Genomic DNA, 26,749 nt, shown 5'->3' on the forward strand with positions numbered 1-26,749 from the left:
CCTGCGGGTAGCAGCTACTTCCAGTGGTAGTCACTGAGCTGTGGGGCTGCTGTGGTGACAAATGGCACCAAGCACATATTTTACTATTGCCATTTACAATGCATGATCCAGGCTGTGCAGCTCAAATGACTGTGCAGCAACACTGTCAAGAGTTATGTTAGCAGAAAGTGTGTGTGTGTGTGTGTGTGTGTGTGTGTGTGTGTGTGTGTGTGTGTGTGAGAGAGAGAGAGAGAGAGAGAGAGAGAGAGAGAGTGTTGCATGCACCTATACAAATATGTACTGGGGTTTTTTGGGGTTTATTCTTCAGTCTTTTAAATGTTTGTCATTTCCTTAAGCAGTCAGATATTTCAAGGTGAAGGTTGCGGTTATAGTAGATCATTAAAAAAGATTATTCTTATTTTACTTTTGAAAAGATGACATCAGTACAAACAGATGTTTTGTCATATGAATGTGCTGAGATAATATATAGAAATGTGAAAAATAAACCTGTGGTCATAGATAAATAGAAAGGATGGCAACTACAGCTGGAAACATGATTATGTTGTAGTGTAGTCATGATTACTTGGATATTGGGGTAGTGAAGTACATGTCCTTTTAAAATTAAGTCTTATATTCGCTTAAAAAATAAATCCAATTTTAAATCATTTCTCTATGATAAATAAAAACAAATTGCTGTGTTCATGTTTTTTTATGTTGCTGCTTTTTCCTCAGTAACCCACTTTAACACTGGTTCCAAAACTATGGTCCATGCGGTACGTGAGCTTCCTCTAGTGATTCATGGCCAGATCTTCAAAATATTTTTTAGAATTAAATAAATAGAGTTATGTAATGCTGACAGACAAACCTAGTAGATTTCCAGTGAAAATTCTTAGACTATGAGAGCTCTGATATGCTATTTATTTTTGCCTTTCCTGTAATTCTTCTGTTTCGATATCAGCCTGCTACATATTCACGTTTATGAATGTCGTGTATGCATACATCCATGATACATACGAGCTAGACTATGATGGCAAGATAATAAGTGAAGGCAAAAACACTGCAATCATGTAGCTCCAAACAGGGACTGTTGTATGAAATAACCTTCGGATTGGGATTAATTCTGCCTCCTATATGTGAACTGTCCGTAGCTGAATAGGGTAGGCATATGCTACAGCATTTTGACAGTAGTCATAGTCATGATTCTTGGAAAGTCCAATATTGTATGAGGTGGTAAAAAAGATGGAGAACCACTGCACCATAGGAAAATGTACACTGTAGATAGGACATGTGACTGACCTCCACATATATATATACTGTTTTTTATGTGCTATTTATATATACTGTTTATATTAATTCACACATAATCATTTTGTTAACATTAATGGTGAAGCTGAAGATTTCATTTCAACTTTGGGAGGGACACATGACATAAGGGGTTTGGGGTTCCTCATCAGAAAATTTTGTCCATCACACAGTTAATTTCCAGCAGCATACTTTTTATGCACAATTTTGTGCCTTTTTGGCATCAGTTTATCTGGTAAATGTGCTTAATTTTGCCAAAACAAAGGTCTTCTGCTGCATTCATGTTTTTATGGGTGGAGACAAATGCACATGTTCTAAATGTTGAGGGGGATGTGTCCCCTGCGTCCCTGTAAATGGTTAGAAAAGGTATACTTTATTTGTTTTGGACTCAACGCCACTGCATTTTAGGCTAGACACCCACATACAGTCACACACACATATAGTCATACATAAAAACACTTGCCTTGACGTGTCAGAATTCATGAATTCCATCAATAATAAAAACAATTGTTCCACTTCGTAAAACCAGATAAAATCAGGCTAGTTAAAAATAGTAAAACCATAACACAACATAATTAGCCAGTTTTAAAAAAGTAGATAAGTAATCACGTTGCAGTATTCTGGTCCCTGAAGGAACTTTTTGATGTTTCCTCTTGATGGAGGATGGAATGAATGAGAGTTTGTGCAGTTTAAACTACAGTTTGGTATTCTGATTTGTCGAAAGGCAGCAACTGAAACTCAGGGTTCAGGATATGCCTCTCTAAGATTCTTCACATAGAGGCTTAAGATAATGATGTTGCTTTTCTCTGATGATTTTCAGGTGCTGAAATCAACACCTGTGGTTTAGAAAATCATTTGCAGCTATCCAAGCTTACTTCATTTAGTTTCGTGGATGTGCACTCATTAAAGCCTATGAACTCTGCTGTTGAGATTTTTTTTTACCTTTCACAGTTAATTCTCTTGCAGGTCCAAAGCACGTGGCCGTCAGGGGGCAGCCATCAGTCGGTGAGCTCTCTCTCGGAGAATCGTGGCTCCCTGGTTTGTTCCACACCGGCAGCAATTATCGGCGCGCGCACGTGCGTACACGCGCAAACAATAGACAGATTCAATCGATTAAAATTGAAAAACCTAGGCAGATACAGTAAGTCACAAGCATAAGTCATAGAACCAGGAGGTTGAAACAATAATCCAAGACAGTTAAAAAATAAGTAAATAAACATCTGTCTCTGGAAAAGTCTCTAAAAGACATATGATGAGGTTATTTAAAGCTTTAAACATGGCATAAGGAGTGAGGGCGGGAGAGATTATACTTCATCCTAAACCTATCAAACTATAGAAAATCCCCATTCGGACAGATCATGAAGAGTCGGATGCTTAGGGTTTATTTTTATTCTGTTTCATGTTATTAAAGCACGAAGAGGAGAGCAGAGTGAAGGAGAGAGGGAGAAACAGAGAGTCCATGGTAGCCAGAGGGCGGTGGCATTTCTGTCTCTCTGCGTAAACGGAGCGAGTGGAGAAGGAGAGAGCGCACGAAGAGAAAAGCAGAGCTTAGTGGCAAGGCAGCAGCGCCGCTGACACGAGTGAAGGGACCCCGTGGCTGTTTCCACCACCCCGCTCTTCTCTCAGCTTAACCTGCGCCTTCTCACACGGACTTCGACATCGGGACTAGAGGCTGTAAACCCACCGACCTTTCGCTTTTTGTGGACTCGTTAGATTAATCAGCAGATACCTGAGGTGGAAGTGGGGGGGTTCTCATTTCCCCCACCGTGGACCCGAGGAGTTGTGTGCGTGTTTATGTGTTTTACGCGTTGCTTGAAATGGGGAAAAGTGGACAGAGAAGTGGAATAGGACACGGGGCTTGCAGCTTGGTGAGGATGTGCGCCACACCGGGGATCCTGCTTCTCCTGGTGCTCGTACATAGAGGAGTCGCTCAAGGTAAGATTGGAGAATCTTTTTTTAATGCACTTTGTTTCAAAGCGGTGAAAGCTTTCCTGAGCTGCCGAGATGCGGCTGTGTGGCGGTGGCGGCATGCCTGTTGTAGTAGGCGGGGAGGCTGAAGTAGCTCCTGCCAGGGAGGTTTACTTTTTTGCCGTATTTTCATCTAAATTGAGCTGATGCTGATGAGTGGATGTTTTACAGCCAGCGTGTGAAGGTGTAAACCGTGGAGATGTGCGAATTTCCCTGCTTGTGGGAACTGCGCGGTGCCAACAGGAACTCGCAGCCCACGTTCCCCAGCAAGGAACCACTAATAGGCTAATTAATATAGGAAGACTGAAATTATGCGTTTAACCAAAAAAAAAAAAAAAAAAGACTCATCAATATTCGAGAAAATACGCTCTGGAATCACTATTGAGAACCAGATGCGACTGCAAAAACTCCCGAAGTCCCTGTCGGAATTGACATCGTCAGTGATTTCTCCTCAGTGCCATAAATTGGGAAAATCAACTCTCCTGATCGCAGTGAAATTAAGGTGAAGGGCAGGACTTGGGAGTCCACGATTAGCCCACTAATGTGTCATCGCAGAGCACTTCGCCCTACAGAGGCGACGCTTCACCGCTCCGATTGGAAAATTGATCAGAAGTCACAAACACTCACAGCCGCCAGCTGCGCAGAGGCAATTATACACATCTCACAAGAAAACCAGGAGGAGAAAATGCGCTGCAAACATCATGCAGTTGAAGATGAATGCCACAATATCACCACTGCGCCATGATTAGCTTATAAAGACACCTCCCAAGCCTTTATGAGTAGCCTGTATCAGAAACTAGGCTGTTAAAATGAAGAGGTGTTGTGTATTCGCACTGTATTCACGCTATAATCCCCCGGTGAAGCATACCAGGAATATTAAAGTGATATTTCTCAGGAGTGGCATGCAGCCACACAACAGCTGGTGTTTTGGAGGATATGCGGGTCATGAAGTCCGAATAAGAACTTTATATCATCGAGCTATTTTATTATCATTTAAGAGCTCTGTGAGATTCACTAGACTGCTCCCACGAAATGCTGACAGCCAACACCTTCCACTCTCACACTCTCTGTGACCTTCTCAGACAGAACTTGTGCCTTGTTAATGTTCATGGAAAAGCATTAATGTCCAGCCTTTCTTTTGTTTTAACAAGTTGTTTAATTCACCACATTTCCAATGCATGGCCTCAGTAACCTAAGAAGTGTGACCTTTATAACAGCCACTTTCACCCTCCGGTATAGTCTCTAAGTATAATATTTAAATATCCTATCAGGACTCAGGACTTTACTTTCCATTAACTAATATGCCATCTGAAAGCCTCTTAGCAGAGACCGTAAGTCCGCACCAGAATGCAGTCGGTAAATTGGTATCGACATTACTGATTGGCCCCGGGTTTTTGTGCTGAATTTGAGCAGTAATTGGACATGATGTTGCTGCCACCTTTCTCCTGTTGCCCAGGGGAACAGCATTTCAGCAACACCCACCAATATTCATTATGACCGTTCTCTATTGGTTTACTGTTAAATCAATACATTGCAATTTGGGGACACGATTTGAGTAGGCTTTCGTCCACTGCTGATAAATTGCACCTTGCCACCAGCGTGCGACTCAATTTGACTTTGGTAGAGAAATCTGAAAATTTGAAGCTAAAACTGTTGATGCTTTTCAGGCAGATGAAACTCTACAGTCTTTGCACACTACTGAAAACTGCAGCTTTGCTTCTCATTTGGTTCCCCCTTTTTTAAAGGGTTATATTTCTGCGCTCCCTCTTTGTGTGTAATGTTCCTGTCTGTTATTTCTCTGCTCCCAACAACTTGACTCGTGTCTCTGAAGTTGGCTCTTTGTGTGCGAGGAGTCACTCCATTAGTTGTTCTATTGAATGGGGCAAAACACACAAACGCATTGACCTAACTGTGGGGGAGTGGGTGGCTTTGTGTACACAGCTGATCCTCTCTGTGCATCAGTGCTGGATTCAATTCCCAGTCCATTCAGGTAGAGATTTTCCTACAATAATGACAATCTGTGTTTCGATGTGTGTTTTGTAATTCAGTGGGAAACTCAAAGAGTTGTTTATCAAATGATTCTGCTGTTAAGTTCTGCTCATGCATCACTGAGTGTCTTATGGCCAGTTGTTGCCTCTAGTTTAGCTCCGCTGTGGAATATGTGGTTTGGTATGTTTTAATAGCTGCGTTTGTTTTTGAGGTCATGACTAATGATGTTCAGTGTGGAGTTTGTGGAAATGATGCTGGCACTGCTGTGGATTCAAACCGAATAATGATGAATGATGAGAACTCTCAAATATTTGAAAATTTCAGATGTTTTTTTTTCCTTTTTGAGCACAGTTATCCCACACATAATGGATTCAGTCCAAATGATTCTACTTTACACAGGTCTCTCCCTAGCTTTTAATTAGGAACTTTTTTTGGTCATTTAATCGTGGCACTCTTTTAGCTTTGCAGAGCTGACATATTACGCTATGGAAATGTCTCCTGCATGCAGACACACACAGACGCGCCTTTACAATGAGAGGAGAGTGTTAGTTGAGATCCTCTCATGCCAGTTTGAGTGCATGTGTCCGCCTTCCAACTAAGCCCCACCCTCAAGCCCTCTTGTCCTATTAAAAAACCATTAGCTAAGCCCCCTTACATTTGATCTGGAATGAATGGGTGTCGAGATCAATCAACAAAATATCCCCTTGTTTATTATGATGACGACGCTGCCGTGTAGAAGTCAGGTTGAGCTGCTGGATGATGTTAGTCTAAAACATTTGTTGTGTTTCTGCTTCGTACTCTGCAGTCGCAGTCAGTCTGGATTCCAAGGTTTGTAGTCGGGTTCTGGTTACGGAGGCTCATATTTCTGTGACATGTTTCAACTGGGAAGCACAAAAGTTAACAACCATTTATTCAAACATACTTTTTCACTTTGTTTAAACATATATTCTTGAGCTGGATAGTTGATTGAAAGCAACACAGTTGGAAATAAAAAATGTGTGTGTGTGTGTGTGTGTAGGTGTATATGTGTGAACCCGGTGGTGCAGAGGTGTGTAGATGTACTGAAAGTGCTCACAGGAGGGGTTTGTGAGTGTGTGTTTATGAACTTGGCAGCTTAGGGATGTTCTCAGGGAACTCCTGTGGTGTGTGTGAGTGTTTCTGCGTACACATGTGCCAGAATGTCTATACGTGGGAGATTGTGCGATATTTCTGTGTGTGTGTGTGTGTGTGTGTGTGTGTGTGTGTGTCTTGACTTGGCATCGTAATGGTGCTCCAGCAGAGCTCACATGGTATTCCGTTGCATGCGAGTGTGTGCGCGCCTGGCATTATGATATTGCCAGAGCTCCCATGCTGTCTCCCATTATGCTCTGATCCTGTCCCATGGTGCACTGCATCCATCCAAGGTTCAGTGCTTGTAGAGGGACAGCTGGGAATTATTGAGACTAAATAGGCCACTTTGATTGGCTGTGCTACTCTAGCCAGCACCATGCGACTGGGCGAGCAGGTTTTATGTGGTAAATTTGATGCTGTTTCTGTAGTATTTGTTTCTGTATGTCATTTATGTTCCGTTTTGAAACTACTGTTCTCTAAGTATTTCCAACATGTTCATGTTCACTTGTTTTATCTCTCAGTGACATGTAGCCAATGTCCTTCTCATAAAGACCTGCATACACATAAAAACATTTATGCACAAAGACACATTTACACACATTGTTTTACACATTTACAGTTTTCTTCCTTTAATAACTTTTTAATTATTGTAGTTATATTATATGTATATATATATATATATATATATATATATATATATATTATATATATATATATATATATATATATATATATATTCTTTTACTAGTTTTCCATCATTTTTGTCATTTCAGTTTCTGTATTTTAACCTTTTTTGGTTGGAGGCTTCAAATCGGCTCACTTGGTTTGTTGTCTCTCCCTGCACTGTATACTGTTTTTTTGCCATTTGGGGTATTTTTAAATTGTGCAAAAATTAAAAAAAAAAAAATCTTAATCTTTTACAGTTAGGGAGATAGAAAGAGTAAGAAAGTGGAAGATGAATGGATGAGGAAGGCAGAGATCTCTCTGGGTGGTTTGTACCAGCTTTGATCACTCCACTAGGACTTGACAAGCTGACTGACTGCCACACACACACACACACACACACACACAGCAAGATATTTCTGTGGTCAAACAATGCTGCATTTTGTCTGCATTCTCTGTGTGTGTATGTGAGCGTACAAATGTGTGTGTGTGTTTGTGTGTTAGGACAGGCCTTCACGGGAGTGTGTGAAAGGAAGTCTTTGACTGTGTCTGGGGCTGGCGATGGCAGATTTCCCTCACCCTCTCTGCTTTCTTTTAAAAAAAATTTTATCGTTGCTTACTCATCCATACATTTCACAGACTCTTACTTTAAGTGTGACCAATGATGAGACATTTTTCCACCCACCTTTTCTGTGTCTCTAGCCTTTCAATCTGTGTCCCCTGTTAGCTTCTAAATGGATTTCACTGACCTTTTTTTCGTTTCCCTCTCCTTGCCTGGTCTTGCATGTTCATCCATTCACTCAGGCCCATGTGTGTCGACCTACGGTTGTGTGCAACTTATATACAGTTTACTTGGAACATATAGCAATTACGGCTCGGCCTATTTCAAGAATCAAGAGCTTGAACGTGGGTTGTTTGTGTGGTGGCAGAGGATTTTTTCGAAGGCACATTTTTTTTTGAGGAAAGCAGAGATGAAATCCGGTTTAGACGACGCAAGTGTGGTTTTCAAAAGGCTGTGTAGACAAAGTGCGTCACACCGCTTGCACCATTTACTATCTCTTGCTCTCCGCAGGGGAAAACCCGGGATGGAACATAAGAATGCGTACCCCTTTGTGTGTGTGCGTGCGTGTGCATTTGTGTCCGTGAGTGTGTGTGTTGACTAGAGAGACAGGCTGACTTAGAGAATAGAGGAAAAAGAGAGGCTAAATGTTCTGAAACTGATTCCCAGCGTCTCCTGCTGTTAGGCCTAATTCCTTCTAGAGTTTCATGTAAAGATCTGGAATTATGAATTTTTCATGGCCTGCGAAACCTAAGGCCTCATTTGGGGCTCTCATTTCCAGGCTTTTTGTTTTAGTTAGTTGTGTGTGTGGGGCGGGTGTTCTGAGAGAACGCCGTTTGTTCCCAATCAATGGCCTACTATTTAGTTCCCACTGGTCCCCTGCAGTTCTGCGCTGCAAAAAATATATAAGCCTATTTTAGTGTTTTTAATCACAGATTAAGATGAACACTTACTTCCTTGTTTTTAAAGCTATATTAATATACCACACTGCAATTCAGACACACATGGGAATATTTGAGTCACTGGAAGAAATTCATGTTATTATAGCTTAAAGATACTTTTTACCTCAGCCATTATCACTGAAAAATTAAAAAAAAACTGATTTTGCTAAAGCTATATCTGAGATGATTTTTGCCATTTTTTGCAGCCTACTGTGAGACGAAACTGGGCGTCTTTGATTCCCATAATAAACAGTTGGGCTCAGTGAACCGACACCACCGAGTGCCAGGCCACAGATTTTTGCACTGTTGTCCATCGTCTCAGTTCCTCTTTCCCGTCATTTGTCCCCATTTTCTCTCACTCTCTCCATCCTGCTTTCTCTCCTTCCCATCTGCTACCTCTGACATTTCTGTTTGCCTCTTTCACTTTTAGCTCTCTTTTATTATTCTCTTCTTCTGCTACTGTCTCTCACCACTCTGTCCCTTTTCTCTAGTTAGATTTACACTGTTTAATTAGAGTGTGGCCCAAACAGTGGACATATTGTTGTGCATCTGAACGGGGCCCACAACCAGCGGGGCATTATGTGTTTGTGTGTGTATGCGTGTGTGTGTTTGGTCACAGAAACATGGTGGAAACTCATCAGTCAGCCAGAGGGAGGGAGATGGTTTGCCTACACATTCACGCCAATAGATGGAGGGAAAAAGGGAAGGAAAGGAGGAAGGAGACAGGTAGAAAAATGGAGCGCCACACCATGCCAGCTGCTCTCCATAGAAATCTCACCATGTTTCTATTTTTTTCAAGACCTTGCCTCTATCCGCAGCCGGCAGCTTAGGCTTTTCATGGTCTATATATTCTTTTTATTTGATACCGTAAAACCTCCAGTAAATAGCCCGGGCTGGTTTACTTGCTTCCAAACACAATGTGCAGCACACTCCGCTTATTGAAGACAAGCGATTACCAGAGACACCTTTTTTTCTTCATTCTGTGTGAAGAAACCAACTTCTGCCTCTTCAGCTTAATCCCCTTGCCCCTTCCCGTGTCTGTCTCTGACACTTAATTTGGATTCATGCCAAACTACCAATCTGCCAGATTTTTTGCTCATGGCGCTCATATTAAAGACAGGCTGCAGGTTTGGGGACTTCTGTATGTATCGTTTTTTAAGTATTATCACAGATTTCTGCAGTGCTAAACTTTTATGAGCCGTAGCATTGCACAGGTGTCGCTCCGCGCACAAATGCTAAGATGACGCATTTCTAAGTACGTGTGCTCCGTTTGAAACAACAATTCCTCCAAGTGCGGACACACGACCAGCAGATGGGAGCTGGGTGCTTTGGCTGAGTGGTGTGTTTGTGTGTTGGAGCAAAAGAGTCTTATTTGTGTCACCATGAATATGTAATTAAGCTGCCATTGAGAAAAGACGACGTGCCGCAACAGGGGGTCCAGGAGGCTGGGACCCCGGGTCTTTTTTGTTTCCACTGAAAGCTTGTTATAAGCATTGTCCTGCTTTGAGAGAGTGAGAGACGAGGAGAGAAAAGAAAGGGGGGGGGGGGGGGGAGACACAAGGTTAAGAGCAGAAACATGAGGGCAACTGAGAAATGGAGAGAGTGAAAGAAGTATGAGAAGAGAAAAACTAAAAGGGAAGGTGTTTTTTTCCTCTTTTTTTGGTGGAGAATTTGACATTCACGCTCTTATTTGATAGGAAACAAAGCTGCACTGTAAAAGCCCATTCAACTCCTGGTTGAGTGTGGAGAGAGGAAGAAGGGGAGGAGGAGAAAGAAGGGGAGGGAGCGAGCAAGTGGGCTGAGCGGTGTTGGAAGCCGCCTGGAGGATTAGTCTTTCTCTTCTTCGTATCTGTCGCCACTACATTCTCTATTCCTTTGTAACTCTTTCTTCCTCATGCACTCTCCTTTCCACATACCCCCTTTTTAGCCATTTTCCCTCTCTCTCACTCTTTCTCACTCCCTCACTCCAACCCCCCCTTCCTCACCCCCCAACAGTAACTCTTTTCTTTTCCCTTGCACTCTCTCCCTGGGCCAAAACTGTCTGGTAATCTAGTGGTCCATCTGAAGGAATATGCAAAAACCTGAAACCATAATTACTATAATCACCACTGTAACTTTTTACCTCCTAGGCTTACGTCTGCACTTTGCACACGTGCGTGCACACACATGTACACACACACACACAAAAGCACAAGCCTGTTTTGAAAGAGTACATTGTAATTCTGTAGGATGCCGTGAAAAAGGGGATTTAGCATGTGTTGTTAAAAGGTTTTTGGTTGCCTGTTCTCCTGCTGTAGACATGATGTAATTTACTGTACTATACCCATGTAGGCTTAGGAAAAACAAGAGCGCACACACACACGCACACACACGCATGCACACACACACACACACACACACACACACACACACACACACACAAATTCACAAAATCAACAAACGTACAAACATTCAGTCAGTTTGTGTATCATTTGTACAAAGGCGCACACATGCAAACACACTGTGCACTATAGACGTACACATGGTACAACAAGCCCATTCACTTATTTTGGCTCAATATGGCTGTAATAAGGATCGGGGTATATTTTACTCGGTGGGTGACAAGATTACGTGTAAGCAGTTTGCTTTGATTCATTTGAGCACAGCGTTCTAAGTGGCTAATGAATATGGGCAGTACTTTGCTGAGAAGGCACGTTTATGTGTCCGTTGTGTGTCTGTGTGTGGATGAAATATCACATTGTTATTTTCCAGAATTATCCATGCACACAGTGCTTTTTTCCCCTCCTCCTCCTCCCCCAGAGGAGCACAGGTAGGAAGCCACTGTAGGTGGAGAAAGGAGAAAGAATAATGACTCTCCACTGTAAAAATCTTGCTTCCTGAAATCTTTTGTTCTGTGGGAAAAAAAGTGATGGTGCAGGGGTGAAAGAGGCAGGGAATCAGAAGAGCCAGACAGAGGCAATGGTGAACGAGTGGGAGGGAGAAAGATATAGTGACTTAGATTCTGGGGCATCAGGCTCAGGAGCGAAATAGGGAGAGACTGCGGGGTTAGTTATTAATCATGGAGAGGGATTTGATGGAGCACAATAATGAAAGTGGGATGACTGAATAATTCCACTCCACGTAGTCTTTGGTGTTTGTATTACCCCCACTTTGAGAACTTATGATTAGAGTTACAATGAGGTTAAGGGTTTCATTTTGGCTTTTAGAGTTCACAGGATATGGGACAGATCACGAGGACAAAAGACAACAATGTGAACAGCCATACTGGGCTGTTTTTCAAGTACAGATTGATAAAGTAGCTGTGAGGTGAGCTGGTGGTATGCAGCATTGATTTCTGGTGTTCACTGTTTATATTTCTGTGGATGAGAGACATTCAAAAGTCCCTTTCTTCCAGTTCTATACAAAGGGCCAATCTAACTGCATCTCAAACTTCCCAAGGCTAAGTACTTAAACTGAACTGTTAACACTCCAGAAGTAGAGCTACTTGTTGACATAAAGCTGCAGTTGGTAACTTTGATAACAACAACCTTATGCCATATTTGCTGAAACTGTAACTTCATTCTGAAAGTACATGAGGCAGAATATCAGTAAAAAAAAAAAAAAAAAAAAAAAAAATATAAGATCCAGTCTATTTGGATACCATCGACGAAATACCAAGCACCACCCACTGGCTGGATCAACTTTCTCATTTCAAAGCTACACTAAAATATGTTTCTGAATACATTTGAGGCAAGAAATAATTGAAAAAATCTTGATTTGTGTTTGATCAGCGCTGCCTAGTTTGACAGTTTGACCAAACTTCACGAGCAGTGATTGATATGATGGACAGCTGCAGTAGAGACTCAGCTCTGATTGGTTGTTTTCATCCAAGTGTGATAAGGCCATTAGTAGCATGCAATAGTGTAGGCAGAGAAATCTGTTTTTTTTTCATTGATTATCTGTCTCAATTAGTTCTGTGCGCGTAAAGAGTCAGTTTCAGCAAATATGAATAGATATTTTTTTAAATAAAAGTTACCAACTACAGCTTTAAAAGCATGAGTTACCAGGCATGATATTAAGATACTGCAGTTAGTTTCCTTTGGTCTCGTCAGTTGGCTACAGAAAGTTTGGTCCATGCTACAGAGAGTGAAGGCTATCAAAGACTTTGTTTTGTTTGTTTTTTTGTGTGATGAAGAATCAGTGTGTTGTCTGTGGGGTTGGTTGCCTTTGTCTCCTCACATTTCTGCATGAAAAGAGAGCATTTATTCATCATTTGTCATCCATGTTAGACTCTGCAGAACATATTGTTTTCCTACAGGTTATACTTATACATTACGATGGTGTACACCTCACACCTTGTGTTTTATTGCATGCTTTTGAATGTTTTTGTTTGTTGTGGAGAGCTTGTTATGCAGGACTTTCTATAGGGAAATCACTTTATTATAGAGTGTGATATGAATAAAAACATGACAGGTCACTCAGGTATTGGTATCATATTGAAGGGAAATGTACACAGACTTTGGGCAGTTAACTTTTGAAGAACAACCCTTCGGATTTTTAAAATATCTAAACCATGTGGAAAAGCGTAATTAATGTAAACATGCAGTATGCATTTACATGTGGGAAATTAAATAATTTCTATAAATTTTGTATTAGAGGTGGATTGAAATCAGTTTAGATTAAGATCCAATTACAATGTATATTTTATTTGTGATTGTGGCATTTTTCCATTATATATTAGTTAAAGCACTAAATGTGTTTTATACAGTGGCTCAAAACATCCAGGGACTCAACTGTTTGCCACCAACTTTAATAAGCACTGAGTCAGCTGCTGCTGTAGATAATCAGATATTACTTTTTAGGAAATACTGTTTCCAAAGAGGCTTAAGTTAAATGGGGTGATGATGAGGTCAATGGATTAAGGCTTTAAAGTTGTTTTGAATGATTGAGAGATTTAAGATCTCTCCTACAGCGTCTCACCAACCTCTGAGTGAAAGTCAGGTTTTATTATGGGTGCTCGACATTGTGACTCAGCAGTGCAGCTATAAAAGTGCAGACCTCCTGACTTGTTTTGTGGAGTTCTTTGTAGCATGTTTCAGATATGCTTTGTTTTCATTGATTCTCTCCCACACAGACTTTGTGTGTGTGTTTTCAAGTACACATGACTTGTGTGTGCACATGTGTGTGTGCTGACTTGTTAGCTGTGTTCCTGTGTTCTGAGCCCTGTAGCTCTCTGAGCTGTGTTGTCTTCCAGCATTTATTGATGTTTATTGAAAATAAACCTTTGGATTGAGCGTAAAAAGTCTTTTTCACTCTGCTCGTGGTATTTTGTGTTTCTATCTCCAAGGATTTCAGTTCGGCTTAAGGCTCATGGCAGGTACAGCAGTTGGCTTGAATTACACCGCTTTTTTTTTCCTTTCCACTTAAAGGGATACTTTGTCCATTTTTAGCTTTGTAACATAACAGTTTGGAAGGTGTTTCTAACGCCTCATTCCCACTGCACAAAGAAAACCACTAACACCCACCAACATCCGTCTTTTTAATCAAATGGCAATGTGTGCAGAAAGCATTCACACCGTTGTCAAATGACTTCAGCTTCAGCTCCTTAACTGGCAAGATGCAATGATGCGCCGCTGCTTATTACTGTCCGTCTCCCCCTAAGCAGCAAAAACCTTGATCCGAATTAGTCTGCACCAAGGTTAATAGACTGAATAAGTAGTCCCCCCCTCGCTCTCAGACTTGGACCAAACTCCATTTAAACTGCAAGACTAGGCAGCACTGATTAAAAGGCAAGACTCTGTTGCTTAATTGCCTATTTCATGCCTAAACATTTTTCAGGTGTAATTCAAGAACAGGATACATATGAACTCTGGTGAACTACTTTTCATAGGTATACATGCGAACAGTGCATGAGAACTGCCTGTTAGACTACAATTCTTCACTGCAAATCTGTCAAATCAAACGGCATTCAAAGCTCATTTAAAGTCTCATTGACACGGTCATAGATTTAATGTGCCCATCTTCAAACTTATATGTCTTTACACATCCTTAAAAAGCATCAACTCTTGTTGAAATCAAAGATGGCCCATATCTGACACATTGTTCATGAAATGAGGTGTCACATCATTATCTGTGTTTTGGGAAGATAGAGATTGGCGCTCCTTGCTGTGATCTGACAGCTGATGAAATCTAGATGTAATTTTACATGGAGTCATAGGCACACACACACACACACACACACACATGCGCGCACACACGCACACACACACACGATTTGAGAAAAGTTTTATAATGCCATGGCATGAAAAAGTAAAACAAAAGAAGAGCTAAATTGGGCCCTAAACCTCAGATATGTAAGAAACAGACAATGCACCTCTTCAAATGATACACTGTTTACAATTCTTCATTCTTTAGCAAGGAACACAGGAAAAGCCACGAGTAAAGAAATGCAACAACTGGAACCCTGTCCTGGTGTTAGCAGTCTTCTCCCAAAGAAATTACAGTGCTACTTTGATGTTGTAAACAACTTAGTCAGTAATGAGGAACACTGTTTTATTCTGTCTGCAGCAACACTGCTTTTAATCAGGAGGGTTTGGGTGTATTGTTTTCCCACCATCATTTAGCTCTAATGAATGCATCTCATTTAATCTTATTTTGGACCTGTTACAACTTAAGATAGGTCCATTCTTGCACTTCTTAAACTAATGTGTATATCTTCAGAAAAATAGCTGGTAATGACAAGTAAGCAGAGCTTTTTATTGAACAAATGAGCACTGGTTTGGATGATGTCGCCCTGTAGTCACTTTGCTAATGAAAGGAATGAACCCACCCTCATTGGACTCATCTCTGGACGGCATGAGTCAGCCTACGGATTGACCATCTCCCTCCTGTAGGCTGTAAATGCTGTAAAAACACTGGAGATGGATGTGGATTTCCGGAGTGACAAAGCCCCACCAGCCCCCATTACCCTTTGTGACTCCCCAGTTGACACCGTAGAGTACCCCCTGGCCTCCATCATCATGCAGGACCTCTTCCTCATCAAAAAAGCACAACGGAGGATGCACTTTTTATGTCAGTTGAAGAAATTCAATCTGCCAAAGACAACGATGGTGCACCTCTACACTGCCATCATCGAGTCCATCTTCACCTCCTCCATCACCATCTGGTATACTGTTGCCACTGCCAAGGACAGGGGCAGAGACTGCAGCATGTTATTCATTTCACCGAGACAGTGATTGGCTGCAATCTGCTGTCCCTCCAGGACCCATACGCCTCAAGGACCCTGTGACGGGCAGAAAAGATTATGGACAACCCCTCCTACCCTGGACACAAAGTATTTAAACCACTCCCGTCTGGCAGGAGGCTGGGGCCCATCAGAACCAGAACCTCACGTCACAAGAAAACAGTTTCTTTCCATCTGCAGCATGTCTTATAGAGACCTGGGATCCCTGCCGACATGGTTTCTAACACCTCCCCATTAACACACATCTCTTATACTGTTGCCATACATTGAACACATACTTCATACTGTGAAATTTTGCACTCTCCTTGGACAATACTTTGCAAATTTCTGCACTTAACCATCACTTCAAAAAACTTTAATCAAATATATTGTACATCTTGATTTTTATTAAAGAAATGTCTCTTAATATATTTGTCGTACACCAAGACACTAAAGCAAATTCTTGTATGTGAAAACTTAGTTACCAGGATTCAGATTCTGAATGCTTTCTGCAGATGATTAAATTAAAATTCAAGTGAGCACATTTTCTACCAATTAAGCACTTTTTATGTCTTTACTTTTCAAACTGAAAAATAATCTGTTTTTTTTATTTTCTTGTTTGTGGATGTGAGCGCTCACTGTGGCTTTGAGTCTCCATGCCACCCCCCCCCCCCCCCCCAGCAGTGAGAAAAGTTCATTTTACAGAAGGGCGCGATTTAATGAAGTACATTAAAAGATCACAGTGAAGTACAGGTGTTTCATATCTGAGGCTGTAATCCAGCACATTTCAGAGGGTTCTGGATGCCACTGTTCACCTCAGACAGGAATTCTTGCTTTTTTATTTTTCCTTTATATTTTTTTCTGTTGCCATCATCATCATCTCCCCGAGGCACAGCTGGTGTAGTGGTGCAGTAACGGTTTTCACACAAACTGGCTCACTGTCCAATGACATGTGGCTCAATTGGCCCGCCAATACTGGGAAATACACACACACACACACACAGACACAGACACAGACACACACACACACACACACACACAGAATACTAAGAGGGACGTGTCTCTGCCCTGTTGAACACTAGCATACAAGGGGGTGTCCACCCACGGCCCCCCCCACTCTCACACACACACACACACACACACACACACACACACACACACACACACACACACACACACACACTGTGGCACTGAATGATTAGTTTGGCAGTTTAAGTGTGGATAGACACTGTGTCTCCATATGCAGTAGCTGTTGTGTTCTTGGCAGGTTTGGTGTATCCTGTCACTCTCTTGGACAATGTCTGATATTTTGGCAGTTGAGATCTTCAGCAGGGCGGGAAAAGCCACCTGCACAGTTGTTACAATCCATTATCTAGCAAGTTTAATGCCTTATTATTTTTGTACTAAATTTGCTCAAACTTTTTTTTTTTTTAATTTTTAGGTAGCAAGGTTGCCTGATGATATTGTCATACTAAAGTAGAGATCATTTGAAATTTTGGTTACAATAATACACTGTGATAGAACTGAAATGGCATAAAAAGAAGTTATTTCATCTTAAAGGAGCACTGCATTGATTTGTAGTATTCCAGCTTGCTTGTGATAGAACCTGAACCTGCTGAAAAAATTGTAAAACAATAAAAAAACATGTAGAATTGGTGGAAAGGTCCCTTTTAAAGGTTTTGTCAATCTGAAAACACTAAAAGTCATTCCTAAAATACCATGATAATTGATATTTGATGTTTGAATTTGTCTGAGTTAGGTTAACATGTACACTATTCCAGCTCCTATACTGTTTTTTTTCAGGAGCCCAGTCAGATTAAGACTAAACTGAATTTTTGTTTATGGGTGCAATTCAGTCTAAAGCCTGAAAGGTAGTAATGTCAGAGTAGTTTCTAGCCTGACTAATTTTACTTACAAAAAAATGGATACAACTGTTAAAAAGTTATACATACAGGCCTATTTATTTATTTTTTTTGGCACTTAAATTTTGTTGGCACTTTATACTTGCTATTGCATGATTTACTTTTGAAGGAACAGTTTCTTTAAAGTATGAAAGCTTTATATTACATTTCTGCGGGGTGTCACTCTATTCTGTCTCTCTGTTCACTGCGTATGCTCACAGCAGCGCTTGGACTTTATGCCACCCCTGCATTAGTCAGTGCCCCACTTGGGCCATCCCAGTAAAAATAGTCTGGACATGCCACTGTTTTTTTTCTAATTTAATGGGGATATTTACATGGAATTTTGTGTGATCAGACAGGCTGTTCCTATTAACTGTTGCACCCAAATTTGTATTTATCCCATATAATCACAAGCCAGTAAATCGTGCATTATCCACATATTTTCAAAGCCTGCGATCAGGTGATCAGTGCACTGAAGGGGCGTAAACAGCGATGCAGTCTGATAAGTGAGGCAGTGTTTTGGATAGGTCACAAAACACAAGACTTTCCCTCAGAACATTTTTAGGAGATGGGTGTTTTTATTGCGCAAACTTAACCTCTGTAACTTTACGTTGAGGACATAATGTTTTTCATGGGGTGCTAATTTGTGGGATCACAAAGAGTTGTGTGCGTATTATCATATGATATCATACGAACCGTTCTATGAAGATACGTTGGATCAAGCCATTTATTTTCGTGCTAATATTGTCTGGTAAAAAGGTTTAGTGTTGTCTCAGCTTGTGCATCCTTTGTAAAAGTATCTCCATCCTTTTTATGGTTTCATAACTGATCTCGGCTATACACCAGCATCAGGCCTAGACATCTACCTCAAATAAATTGGTTGCAACTGTACCAGCTGCACACAATTTCAACATTGTTGCCATACTTGTTGAAATGTGTTTCATGGTATGTCCTGTGTGGCAAGTAGTCATCTGTAAGCTATATAGTGAGCTTTTTGTGCCAATGACATCATGTGTATGGGGTTACTTTTCTGTGAGCAGATGAATGAGTGAAAGACTTATGTCATAATGTCACAGCAGGGTTATTTCACCACATCAAAAGAACATGAAATAAGTGTCTGTGAGCCTCCCTCCGTTTGCTTCTCAGTCTTTGTTCATCTCTGGTTCTCTTTCACGCTGTCTTGTGTCCGTCTCCTCTTCGCTCCCTCTCATCTTTCTCCACTTTGGTCCGAGCCATCCTTTTTTGCCTTTCTTCCTTCCTTCCTTCCTTCCTTCCTTCCTTCCTTCCTGTGGGAAAGGGAGATTTAAACTTTAAACAAAAGGCACAAGGAGGAAAACTTTGCAGAAACATTTGAAGTGTTTTTCCCCCTACTCTGATCTGAGAAATGTCATCCACACCCAAGGAACAGTTTCAAAAGAAGCAGAAAGTAGCTGACTAAAGCCAGACAATGCCCACGGCTCCCTCTAGCTCCTCCAAATCCTTGTATTGTTGCTGTGGTTATTTGTGTTGCTTCTTCCTCTGGGCCCCTCTAGGGTTTTTGTTTATCTCCGCTCAGTGCTGAGGTCTTGTCAGAAAATGAGGGCAGGGCTGCCGTTTTGGCCCCAGGTCAACTTGCAACTCACAAAAGTTTATTTTAGTTAGAAAATGAACTGAAACTCACAGCTAATGACAAACTTGTCAGTTAGTTCTGAGCTCAGATTTCCTTTTTTTCTCCCCCTGAATTTGTGGAAGCATCTGTCGTGTTGTGCTACGTTCATAAGGTAGAGGGGAGCTGCAGGAGGAAGAATATTGCCAACCATGAAACAGAAACAGTACCTGCTGAACAGGCAGCAAGTCACTCAAGCAAGACTTTCATCCTGAAATCACATACAAAGCCTGTTGTAGACAGTTATGTATGTGATCCTTGCTTGGCACCAGCTTTTGATGTATTATCCATGACATGATGAAAATGCCCCACACAATGTTATCTTTTATGAAGTTGATCATGAATAAAGATTTTAACTTTAACTTTTATTTTCTGTAAATGAGCAAAAGTGAGTGATTTAGAGCACAGCATTAAGTTTAAGTGTTCCAGAGCAGAAGTGTCACTCCTCATTTAATCTCGGGCTGAAAGGCACCTATGTTTCAGGATTCAGGGAAAAGAGCAGCTCTCACCTTCCCAGAATAGTTTCCTTCACACTGTGCTGCTGTGGAGTTTAAGTTTAAGTCCTTTAAGCTTTTAGTTCCATCACTTTTGGTCTTTAGAGAAGAGGAGGGGAGGTGTGTCCGATGAATTATTTACAGAGCACAGAGTTAAGATAACAAAATGCTCAGAGTTTCAGACAGACCGGTGCCATCGGGGTTATACAGACTTTGCAGTGACCTGTGTGTTAGAGATCTTAGGTTAGAAAAATGTCAGAATCCTGATGTCAGGAATTATATCCAAGATATCTGTCCATTCAAATTATGAAAAGGGTATTTTCTCAAGCGGTGCCGTGCTATGCTGATAGTTTTCGTTCACATTTTTAATATATGTTGCTCTATTTCTGCTTTCACCTTAATAAAGTAGTAGTAAGCAGAATTTATAATGTTGTGCGAAACAAAAGGAACAGTCCTACTAAAAAACTGTTCAAAATAGCATATGTAGTTGCCTGAAATCAGACAGAATTGTCAACTCGTTACAGTTTTTGCATTTTCAGTCTGACATTGTTTCAATGAACGTATTTTCATGGGGGGAGGGGGATTCAGTTTTCTCTAACCAATCACTGCACACCTATCAGAATCTAACATTTTTAACAGTTTTTTCAAGGCAACGCTGATGTGTAACCATGGCAACATTCTTGTTTTTGCAGGGGTTTTAAGAGTCGGATGAAGAAAAATAAAAACAAATTAAGATGTCAGGTGATATTGAGAAAATATGTCGATAATATCCTCGATAGCAGCGTCTATCTAGCGTCTATAGTGCTCAGCATTGTTATCACTCCTCATTAGTTCTGGCTTGGGTTGCAACGTTATGAAATTCTCATGGTGTGATAACCCTCGCAGAAAACACTACGGTGCCACAGTATACAGTGTGAAACTAACATAATTATTAGTAATGATGACCTCTGGAGGATTTTTTTCTGGTTGAACCAGAACTGGACTTCTGGTTGTTTTATTAGAATTGAAACTTGAAACCTGTTTTTTTAATGGAAGTATGTGTTGAAGAAGTGAGATTCTCTGTCAGGCTGCATTCTTTTTCAATACCCAATATAAGCAGATGTACAGCGTATGACAACCAGCAATGTTCATACAATGATATACCTTAAATTTGGTGAACTACTGCAACCATAGTTCTGATGTACTGCTGTGCAGTGCTTGACAACAGCTTAACAATGGCATTAGTCCTGCCTGTGGCGCTGACTGGCAAATGGTTTTTCCTGTTATTTCAATTGAGAAACTCCTATTTCATGCCATGATCCATGATAAAACAGTCAACACTGTGGAGTAGGTGGATTCCAAGGTCGGGGCCCTGGCAAGGTCTGTGGATTATTCAGAGTAAAGAGGCAGTAGGGTCTGCGAAGAGGTGCTACTGTGCATTGCTTATTTTCTAGAATTATTTTGTTTTTCTCACAAAATTCTATTAAATTCCATTGTATTGGTAAAAGTTCAGCAATCACAGATCTGTTGTCCTGCTTGTCCAACTGTCAAGGTTGTTTTTGAATTTGGTTTAAGTGACACTTTAAAAGTCACCTAACTGAACCACTTTCCTTCACTTTCCTACACAGTGTTTTTAGTAATCATCAGTAAAGTAGATATAATGACTAAGTGGGTAAAGTCAAATAAAAGCAGACCTACAACCATTTTGTAGTCCTGAAAATGTTATCACTTTACTGTTATGAAGCTATTAATACCAGGAAGAGACAAAATGTATGATATTACAATATCCAAAATCTTTGATATCTACCCCATATCACAATATTTTTATATTGAAACATTACCCAGCCCTAGTTTCATGCAAATTACAGAACATAGCAGGGGCAGTTGTCATCTTAGTCGTAATAGACATCATAACGATTGCAGAACTATTGCCTCAAGAAAATGTCAAAGTTTCAGTGGTATCAGGTCGATAGGATGGGAAGGCTAATGAGAAACCAAGTAACCACTTTAAAGTTGAGATGCCTTTTGAACTTCAGTTTGTTTTAAAGTGGTATTTCAGGTGAGGGCTGCCCTATTTTGTCTCCAGCTAATACTGTAAACAAGACCCTCTAATCTGTGGAAACAAAACCAATTGTATTCAGGTTTTGTAGACAGAGTGTTACAACCAATTTGCCTGTAGAAAATCAATCAGGGCAAATTTACCATTTGCCCCATGTTGGATACAAAGATTGCTTAACACACACGCATGCACAAACACACACACAGATGTCTCGAAGGTCTGCTTAAGTGGACATTTAATCATCAAGGTCGCTTCATTGAGTGGGTCAGACACACACATGCACTTTTCCTTAGTTTTACAGACACACACATACACACACCCTGTCGTGTGGCAGTGTATTGATTCTAAGTGTTGTTCTGGTGCTGTTGGTTAAACAAGACAGTAATAATGGAGCAACATTGTTTAGTCTGCTTATTGAACTGAGACTAGCCGACATTGATTGTTGTCTTCTGCTTTGGGAATGTATGTGTATGTGTGTCTGTGTGTCGGTGTTTAGGTGTGTGTTTGTGTTGTGTGTTTGTTGCTGGCCTTGAGAAAGAGAAGGAGGAACTATTGCAGCCAGGAAAGATTTCTTACTTAAGCTTCTTTCGCTAATTTCTCCTTGTTTTTACTTGGCAGTTTTAAAGGTTGAAGCTCAGTCAGGGCTTTAGAAAATATGGAGAGAGGAAAGAGTACAGAAGACGGTGAGGGCGGAAGGAAGAATTAGTCAGAGGTAAATAGTCACTGAGGTGTTTGACAAGACTGACTAGAGGCAGAACTTAGTGAGAGAGACAAAGAATAAGAGAGAACAAGGATGAGACGGTTGCTAAAGGAAGGTGGGAGAAGAGAAGAGGAGCAGATGAAAAGCGAGGGAAACTCGGGAGGAAAGGAGGAGATCTACATGTTACATTTCGAGGCAACTTCAGGAGCACTATTTCAGTCATATCTGCATTTCTTACATAGATCTATAAAAATCACTGCGGCATCACTCATGTCTGATTCTGAAAATAGAGCTGTTTTATATTCCAGAGCTACAGTTGGGAGTCAAAGGAATGCTAAGCACATCAGGGTAACATTTGGCCTTATAATCTATATGTTTGAGAGATATAGAGTTCGGAGCGGTTTCTCAAATATCAAACTGCCTCAAATTGAGCGTTTATTGAATAAATGTTGCATTTATTCTTTTTTCCACAGATCAACCCAGAGGCAAATCTTTTGAAGTTAGTCATACGCGGTGCTATCAGAACTTTAAGTTGGAGTTTTAGATGTAAAAATGTTATGTATTATTTTCAGTGCTGAGGAGTAAGGAACTACATGAAATTCAAATAAAACAGTTTAACTACATTTTGCATTCTGCTATTTACTTTTTGACATTTGTGTGGCTAAATACTAAAACTACAAACAATTTTGGGGCCATAAAAGGAAAGGACTGATTATTTCTAGTTTTGATTTTCAATTGTTTGAACTCTCTTTGATCACATTACATTAGAAGTATTGATTATTGCTCTTTATTCGTAGAAATTACCATGCTAAATGAGTAATCCTGCTTGGTGCAGTACCCCCACCTGGACTCTGGTTTGTGAGATGCCATGTGTCTGACTTACTGACATTGTAAATAAAACTAAATGTGACTTGCGCTCTCTCATGAATAATGGGGCATTTTAATTTTGCTTGACAGTATATATGATATATGGGCAAGTGAGTAGTTTTTGCAGTAAACTCTTTTTTTAAAGTAGTGTGAACTAAGTTTTCTTATTAGCTTAAGTTACCCAAACCATTTCTACCTATGATAACTGCTGTAGTTTAACTACATCCAGTATTAAGACTTTGGTAACTTGCCAAGCTGTGCTTTCAAAGTACCTTCCCCAACACTGATTATTATCTGCTATATCATAAGCGGCCTGCTGCAGAGCGTCATGTTGTACTTAAGTGTTTGAATACATCTTTAAAAGTATTCTCATGATAAGAATTAAGTATAAGCTTCATTCAGGTATGTTTATGAAGTGATATCCTGTAGGCTTCAAAAGAATCCATTGAGTTCTGTTTATTCCCATTCATCACAAGCTCTTTTGATATCACACAAGGTTGTGCTGTCTGAAATTTCCATGCCGAAAGCCCTACAAGCAGCCATGAATAATTCATGATAGTTTAATATTGAAATTGGTCATTTGTTTCCATGCCAAAGTACTGTGAAAGGAGAATTACAGAATGCTTTGGCACCCAATAATGAATCATCAAGATGTTTTGAATTGACACTGTGAGCTTCTAATATTAGGTACGTTTTATTATAATGAGCAGAGACTCGGAAGCGCCTCGGACATTTCAGCGCCCCTCGCTTCTACGGCTCAGCAGTTGAATTGGTCTCTCTGAGACTCGCAGAGGGAGATGCTTGGTCTGCATTTTCTTCTCTATCATTAAAGCTCTTCACTGTTTCCTTTTTAACACACATGCATGGTCATACACGTACGTACACACTAAGGGCAGCCACATGCAGTAATATAAGCCTACAGTACACACATTTTGGTATGCATACAAGAGCAGACATACACATTCACGGTGATTGCTTGACCTCATTTCTTATGAATTTAAAGATGTTTCTGTTTGAATTCAATGGTTGCTTTTATTTGAAGTATTGAAAATGAACAAAACAATGTGCCCCTTAGCAGAAAAAAGATATGTCTTAATAGCCACACTTTGGCAGTTGACTCCAATTTCACTGTCTAAATCATAAGATGGGCCTCCGAGTGAAAATGTGCCTCTGATGCAATTGACTAACTGCAGCCAAAGCCGTCTTTTGGAGCATTATGTGGCTTGAAGCTGTGTCTTGTTCATCTTGAGCTGCTTGGGATGCTGCTCAAGTCTTATTCTTTCGCACTTGCTCATTCTCTTGTCTTGTTCTCACTTTCTTTCTTTATTTCCACCGTTTCAGCGTTTTCTCTTCTCCAGCCGCAAAGGCCAGAGGCACTGTCCCCAGGGGAAGCGGGGTGTGTGTGTGTGTGTGTGTTTGTGTGTTTGTGTGTGTGTGAGAGAGAGAGAGAGGGGGAGAGAGAGAGAGAGACAGAGAGTTCAAGATATTGTGAATATGCAGAAGTGTCTGAGAGAGAAAGATAGTGAGACTGTAGATTGTATGAGAAGGGGATTGTGTGTCTCCTTGTGTGTGTTTGTGTGTGTACCGCCGTTCCTCAGGCTCTCTAATTGGGACATGGGTTCTGTCTGTGCTGTGCACCAACCATTTTGATGTAAGTCCCACATGAGCATCGCTGTAAATCTTGATAATGGTATTAAGCTTGTCGAGCCGGCCTGGGACTTTAGCCTGCAGTGCATGCATGCGTGCAGACACACACGCACACACTCGTACACATACAAGCAGAGAGCGGTGTGGGCACTGCTTATTAATGTAGGGAGGGCCCACATGCACATGCACACAGTAGCCCAAACTCTGCCCATTACTGTAGCACAGACAGACCGTTGTGGCACTTAAGACAGCTTACTACCTGCTATAAATGTATTTCAGAGAGCTATGAGGAGATGTGTGCATACATATACGCACATGCACTGCGCTTACAGTGATGCAAAATTAAGCTCAGTTCAAAGATAAGGGCTTTATGCAAAATCAAAGTGCTGAATTTGTAATACATCAGCACATTGCAGACATATTTAGGGTGGGAGAAAGTACTTCAGCAGCAGCTAATTAAAATGCACAGCAAAGTGATGTGACGGTCAGATATAAAGTGACACAGCGCTCTATGCTATGGAGCCGCTCAGACATGTTCTTTTGTTAAAAGTGTCACAGCAATAGGTATCGTCCTGTCAGCACATGCAGAAGGCGATGTGGGGAAATTACAGCACATCTTGATTGGTTTGAGCGGCTGTATCTGTACAGTGAAGGCACTGAAATTGTTACACCACCTCAGCAGGTTCCAGACATATTGAGGCTAGTGGGAGACATAATTTTATTTGAAGCCGCTGCCTTCCAACACAGCTTGGTGGTTTTGTACTTTCTGGGAGACTGTCGGTCCAGCATGACATGATGGCAGTAACTGTTGTCAGTGTTCTGCAAATAAAAAGAGAAGTGTGTCCAGTGATGTTTTACGGAACACGTGCCATAAAATAAGGTGAAACAAGTTCATCTGCATGGAAAAAGAGTCACATTCTTTCCATCTAGCTGGCTGATTCTGTTGCTTGCTTTTGAATTTCACAAACACATTAACAACTGGCTTGTCAAGTCATTACAGCATGTAGTCAAACTGTCTGAATTAAGCTCATTTCAAGACGTTTTAAGTCAAATTATATAAAAACACTGGAAGGTGATTTAGCTGGTGCATCTCTTTGATGTTAATGCAAATGTTTCCATCGCTTTTACTTTCCAAGGCAGCAAAATTTCCTAAGAGCAAGCTCCTTAATTTGTTTGTTTGTATTGCATGTGTTTGAGACAAGTCGTGTCGTGACAGGTGAATTTTTTTCAGACTCCAGGGAAATTATCCTCCAACACGGCAACATAATTTGGTTTGATATTGTGAGATACGCATCATAAGTCTGTATAAAACCATATAAACAAACAAACATTTCGTGTTGCATTTCAAATGGCATGTCGAGCGTTTTAAAACTATATCAGCAGACTGTCCTCTTTACTCCCTGCAAATGCAAATGTTGTACCAGCCAAGTACTGTAAAAGCTAATGAGAGTAATGGGGTCTAGTGTACTCAGTGATGGGCTCGACATAAAGGGAATATGTGGGGGTTAGGCGTACTGTAATATATGGGAATAGATGCCTGCAGCTGTTCGTGCTGGCTCCGGCTCAGTTTATGTCTCCATCTCTCAGAGCAGATGGAAAATATTATGATGCTGATGATGAGGGAAAGGGAAACGAGTGAAACACGCAGACGACAAGAGAATGAATAAGAGAGGTGGTGACAACAGAGAAAGAAAAACAGCGTGAAGGTTAAGTTCCCTTCTCAGTCAGTTAGATGTTTTCAAGGA

General features: G+C 40.8%; 1 protein-coding gene across 2 annotated transcripts in view; it reads left to right on the forward strand.

The window, feature by feature from the left end:
- Positions 1-2,793: 2,793 nt before the first annotated feature.
- unc5ca (unc-5 netrin receptor Ca) overlaps positions 2,794-26,749 on the forward strand; it is a 250,217-nt gene continuing 226,261 nt past the window's right edge. For both annotated transcript variants that reach the window (XM_042487541.1, XM_042487542.1), the window contains exon 1: positions 2,794-3,216. In XM_042487541.1, the coding sequence (XP_042343475.1) occupies positions 3,099-3,216 (118 nt within the window). In that variant the 5' untranslated portion in view covers positions 2,794-3,098. The remainder of the gene's footprint in view (positions 3,217-26,749) is intronic.

This window comes from Plectropomus leopardus, chromosome 6 (assembly GCF_008729295.1).
Source record: "Plectropomus leopardus isolate mb chromosome 6, YSFRI_Pleo_2.0, whole genome shotgun sequence".
Taxonomy (NCBI): Eukaryota; Metazoa; Chordata; class Actinopteri; order Perciformes; family Serranidae; genus Plectropomus; species Plectropomus leopardus.